The sequence below is a fragment of the Manihot esculenta genome, chromosome 5 (genome assembly GCF_001659605.2).
Source record: "Manihot esculenta cultivar AM560-2 chromosome 5, M.esculenta_v8, whole genome shotgun sequence".
NCBI classification, from domain to species: domain Eukaryota; kingdom Viridiplantae; phylum Streptophyta; class Magnoliopsida; order Malpighiales; family Euphorbiaceae; genus Manihot; species Manihot esculenta.
Window position 1 is genome coordinate 21,760,009 of NC_035165.2, and position 6,283 is coordinate 21,766,291.

The 6,283-nt window shown below is 32.8% G+C and overlaps 1 protein-coding gene across 1 annotated transcript; it reads right to left on the reverse strand.

Annotated features, from left to right (window-relative positions):
* Positions 1–72: 72 nt before the first annotated feature.
* Positions 73–4,424, reverse strand: LOC110616139 (ankyrin repeat-containing protein At5g02620). Its single transcript, XM_021758466.2, has 3 exons — positions 3,180–4,424; positions 1,974–2,383; positions 73–1,376 (listed from the first exon to the last, which is right to left on the reverse strand). Exons 1-3 carry the CDS (start codon positions 3,727–3,729, stop codon positions 519–521), a joined length of 1,818 nt encoding a protein of 605 aa, XP_021614158.1. The 5' UTR covers positions 3,730–4,424; the 3' UTR covers positions 73–518.
* Positions 4,425–6,283: the final 1,859 nt, after the last annotated feature.

The window sequence follows — 6,283 nt, forward strand, 5'->3', positions numbered from 1 at the left end:
TTCACTCAATTCTGAACAGGTTAAAGATTTGTTTATTCGCACGTATTTATCAAATGGAAAGAAAATTGATACTGGTCCCGGATTGATGTGTGAATGAATTCCACTTTAGGCAAGGATGGTCTAGTGACCAGAGTCTAGAAAATGTTATCATGCTAAGTTTTTCCGAACCTTTAATCATAATAAAATATTTTGCTTATTAAAAAAAGAAAAATTTCACTACTGCATTTTCTCATGCATAAAAAATATAATCCAACCTGACATCAGTTGTCAACACCCTCTGCCCACTTTTGGACTTTAATCACATCTGCAACTATAGCGAGGATGATCATGTTAACGGGTAACTTTCAAATGCTGAACCAGAGTACTTCCTCTCATATTAGTCCAGTTATGCAGCACCTCATCTCAACTTGCAAGAAAGCTTCATTACCATTAAGATCATTAGCTTCATATAGCTATTTTCATAATATAGACAAGAATAATAGGTCAGCTATTCGTTGTTGATCCATTTCTCTTCATCCTTACAATGCATACATCCTCTTATATTCACTGTCCAAAATCTCCTGGTCTGATACCATAGACATAGAGTATGAACGGGATCGACTCTCCCTCCTTATACTCCTCAACCTCGACTCCTCCATTCTATGCAAAATCACACAATAGCACATGGAGCCAATCGTAGTAAGCATGATTGAACCACCAATTACTGTTGCATAAATAGCAAGCCACCTCGACTTCTGACCCACCACCACATAAGTTAGAGAAACAAAGGCAATTGAAATGAAGAGGCAAGCCAGCCACATGAGCTTGTTAATAACAAACACAAGCTGCTTCTTTGCCTTCTGTTCAATCACGACAACAGATGTTTGGACTACGACGACAGCTAGAGAGATGAATAATGCCAGGCTATCAAACACAAAAAAGACTAGGAAAGCTGGATTTTTTGCTATATGGGCTTGACCAAGAGATGTTCCTACTTCTTTATCCTCAACATATTGTCCTGGGACAGTGAAAATGGCTGCAAAAGCGACTGTGGCTATGAGCACAGCAACAACAGTTGATGAGTTTATAGCATTGTTCAAGCCGCTAATATGGAGTTTCTTCAACCTCTTTGCAATCTTCTGCACTCTGACACCCGTTTGACGGGTCTGCTGAAGCTGGGTTTGAACATCATGTTTTATGTCACTGACAGTCTGCTTAAGTTGCTTTGCTGGATTTGGTGGTTTTCCAAGATCTTTAGAATTCACAGCCCCTGCTGCCTTCAAAATGGACACAAGTTCTGGAGTGTGAAGTTTTTCTGCAATGTCAAGTGCGGTCTCTCCAGCCTTGTTAGTTACATTGACATTGATACCCTCAACTGATAACAAGCAACGTACGTTCTGCAATTAAATGAAGTCAATCTCAATAAAGAAAAGTTCTAAAGCCAAAAGGACAAACCATTTTACAGTAGATGATGAAAGAAATTTAAAAAAATGGGTACATTCTCTATCAAGATATTCTGAAGTTATCTCACTATAAGATAAATTCCATATCAAGAAAGGTTTGCTCTTGTTAAATGTCCCAAAAATAGCTAATCTCAAGTTGTTTCCTGTATTGTTTTCACTGTGACTTTCTTCAACCTTGCATTTGGGTGGAAAATATAAAAAATGAGATTTGTATTTTAAAAAATTATATTTTTTCTTCAATTAATTAGACTTGTGAATTTATATTAGCCTCATAAATACTTGTCTTCTAGGTTTTTTTATAGGGGATGTTTTTCTATGACTCACAATGAATTTGAGAATTAATAGAAGTTGAGAATTTGTTTTTCATCCCCTTAGAGAATTTGCTTCTCTTATGCTATATCTGCATCATAAAGTTTGTTACTTTCAAGGAATCTTAAAACTCAGTACCATCAATAATAACTTTCATTTTTTTATCCATAACATATGTCACTAGCTAAGTTACAAGAAGGAAAGCTCAAGAAAAGTATGCACCTGTGTCCGGCCCTTCTTTGCTGCAATATGCAACACTGTATTTCCTTTATTATCCTCCAAAATCAAAACAGAGGGGTCAGGTTTTAACAATTCCCGTACAATTTCCTCGTTTTGCCCTTTTACTGCCATGTGCAGTGCAGTTTGTCCTTTTTTATCAGTTCTAAGGCCTGTGCTTGGATCCTTGCCTAATAAGGATCTCAAAACTTCAACGTGCCCCATCCTTGCAGCTGAATGCAGAGCAGTTTTACCATTGTTCCGAGCAATTTTAACTAGATTTGAATCTGTTTCCAGAAGGAGATTGACCACATCAACATGACCTTGTGTGGCAGCTGTGTGCAAGGCAGTTGTACAGGTTAAATCTGTCGTCATGGCCAAGTTGGGAAATCCACGCAAAAGTTCCTTCAACACCTCTATAAGATTTAGAAGGGGAAAAATCAGAAGCAACAACCAATAAAATAAAATACAATAAAGAAGAAGAAAATGTTCACAAAGTGGATCACTTATTTTGCATTGCAGATGGAAAAGTGAACTGTTTGTCACTTACTTAAGTATCATATAACTCATTATAGCCAGTCCCGAGCTCAGATAGAAGAAGTTGGTTGCAGTAGGTTTCACGTATAATAGGGAAAATAAAAGAGAATGATACATATAGCATAATTTAACAGGTTAGGAAGATAGCTTGTATTGGCCGAATGTGGCAAGCTTTTCCTCCATACAACAATATTAACAAACTTTAAAACAGTGTAATTACCAAACAAAGCAATTATTATACTGCAGTGATATTCAATATTAGATTGTCAATACGCATATGGTTATATGGGGTGAAAGATATCATAGAAGTTAGTTAATAATGATGAGAGATATGAATCCTTGAACTTAGCCATATCTATAGGATATGAGGCACTCATCACTGCCAAAATCCATATTTTATGAACAAAGCTAAAGATATCTGTGCATTTCAACATCATATACAGGGTAGGGAAAAACAGCAATCCTCATATCTTTGACAGAAATATCTTCAGACTTCAAGAAAAGCATTTGCATGCCAATTAAAAACAAAAATGCCATAAACCCAAAACAACCATGTATTTTCAAGTGTTCTCGCAATTGCTAAATTGAAATCATAGTTGTAGTTCTGTTAGGCAAACAAAGGAACATTAATGGATGATTTTGGTTGCAAAATGTAAAATCAGATTGAGCTCTTACCCAAATGACCCTGCTTTGCTGCAATGTGGAATGAATCAAACCCATTCCTTGCTGCAACAGATGCAATCTCCAGGTCCATGTATCCCAACATTTCTGCAACCACTGCCGCATGCCCATTCTCTGCTGCTGCATAGAGGGGAGTTTCTCCTTCATGATTCTGAAGGGCCAACAAAAACTTTGCATCATTACCATCACAGTTCTGAAGAATCTCCCTAACTCTACTCAAATTCCCTGCTCGAGCATCTAAATGAATCTGTGAGTCACCTCGCTTTCCAGGTGACTCCTTACTCTTCTTCCTCTCACCACCACCAATAAAACTAAGCTGCCTCTCCATCACAGCCCGAAAATTCTTCTGTTTCTCCACAAACCCACGAAAACTCTTTTGTTTCTCGAGTGCCCCACGAAAGCTTGGATGCTTTTCCATTACTCCACGGGAAGTGGAATGATTTTCTGTTCCACCATGAAAACTAGGGTGTTTTTCCATCACTTTCTGTTTAAAACTTTGCTGTTTCTCCATTGTCCGTACCTTAAAACTACTCTGTTTCTCCATGATCAAACACAATCCTCCACTGAATTGTAAATAAATTTTAAGAAAGTAATCCCTTCCCTAGAAATTGAAATCCTGATTGTTTGAATTAGAAAACCAGAAATTATTCCTGTTTATCCATAATCATACACAAAGCGCCAATAAAAAATCAGCACATTACAATAAAAGAGAACTTCCTTCACCCCTGAAGTCTTGATTCTTGGATTTCAAAGCCCCGAAAATCGCAGTTTCAACATGATCAAGCGTGAATCCACAGGCATCCAAGCACATCCTAATAATTAACACTTCATATACTTGAAAACCCAAATCTCAAAACTTAAAATAGTCCCCGCAATCTCAAAAAGAAACTCGGGTTTTTCAATTTTCTCTCACAATCTAAATGAACATCATCCCAGCAGGTTCCAAAACTCTTATCAAAGAGAAGACAATTAATCATACACACACAAAAACGAAAATGACAGCTGCATACAATCTATGGACTTCTGAACCAGAGAGTGAAAGTCTAATACCTGATATTGAGCTCAAAAGAATGGTTTTTGATACGAGAAACGAATTCCCAGACTCTCACTTCCCTCTGAATTTGAATACCCAAAAGGTGGCTTTCCTGGAAGCTCAAATCTAACTTCCACTTTGGTGACTAGAAGCTGACAATACAGTGGCTAAAATCATCAACCACTTTATGGACATTTTTTTTGCATACAAGGCAAGCAAATTATGAACTTTTTTCCTTTTTTTTTTTCAAAAAGAAAGAAGAAAATATATATATATATATATTACAAATTTCCTGTTTTTGTATTTTAATTAAGCTCAATAAAGATGGAATCTTTCACTTAAAAAAAAAAAATTATTGGAGCTAAAAAATATTTCTTTCAAAAAAAAGGCGGCCATTTTGATTCAAAAAAAAAAAAAAAAAGGCGGCCATTATATGTAACTCAAATGAGTAGGGGCAACCAACTTCTTTTTAATAGTAAAAATAATAGCATCTTATTTCAATAAAATTTAATATTCAGCGATGAAAATTCATTAATTAATTATTTAATTTTAAAAAATATATTAAAATATTTTTAAAATTTTAAAAAATTTATTAATTAATTTTTTTATTAATTTTAATTATTAAATATTATAAAAAAATTTAAAATATTTTTAATATAAAAAATTAATTAATAAATATTTTTATAAAATTAAAAAAAAATTTATATGCTATATAGATTAAATAGTAAAATATTTAATTATTAAAATCAATAATATAACTAATTAATAAATTTTTAAAAAATTTAAAAATGTTTTTAATATATTTTTTAAAATTAAAGTACTATTTACTAAATTTGTTCATATTATAAAAAAAAAAATTCTTTTTCAGAATAAAAATTTTTAAAGTTACCTTTATATTTTATATAAAAAGTTAAACTGCACTTAGTTCTTTTTTTTTTAACTGAAATATCTATTTTAATTTTTATATTTTTAAAAATTTATAATTTAATTTTTATAATTAAAAAAATTATAATTTAATCTATATCATTGAAATTAAAATTAAATTAGAGTTAATTTACTGTTAATTATTATAAAAATGACTAAAATATTTTTTAGTTAAAAAAAATCCAATCAAACTATAGTCGTTAAATTCATATCAAACAAGTTAGTTAGACTCGTTAACAGAGAATAAAATATTTTCTTTTCTCATGAATCCTAATTAATTAAACTGATAGGTTCTAAATATCTAATGATTCATATATATATATATATATATATATATATATATATATATATATATATATATATATATATATATATATATATAATTGTAATAACATAATTTTTTTTTCTAAATGAAGCAATAAATTAAAAAAAGAATATAATGAAATTGAATTTTTTTTTTTGTTAGAGGTAAGAGAACATCACTGATCTAAAACATTAGAAATAAAATTAATTAGATAAATAGGATCTGTTAGAAGAAAGTTGTCTTTGAGAGCTTGTCTCGCAAGAGAGTTTGTTGTTTCATTACAAGAGCGTTTAACCCAGGCAAAACTAATTTCTTTGAACTCTTGGGTAATTGTCCTAATATCATGGGTCACATTTTGAATGTGGGTTGGTGGATCATCTCGGTTGATAGCCTTGATGAGTTGCTTACAATCACCTCCATAATAATCTTCTTAAACCCTTCCCTGCAGACTAGGAGGACTATTTCATGACAAGCTAAACTTTCTATCGTGAGGGAATCAAGGATATCAGATAAACTAGTGCAGCTCCAACTGATAATTTGTCCATTATGATTCCTAGCTGCTACTTCTTTCTTCTCCTTATTGAATAAGGCTGCGTCAAAATTCATCTTGATCATCCTTGTTGGAGGTGGAGACCAAGAGGCTTGCAAGGTGATAGAAAAAAAAGGGTATTATTGAGGTTGAGATATGGCTTCATTGAAAGTTTCATGGAAATTGAGAGCAGAAGCCACAGTATTCGTAGGTGAATGATGGGAATGACGAAACACAAGATCATGTTTGGCCTTCCATATGCTCTTACATATAAACACATACATCTACTTGATGCCCAAGTCTAGAGA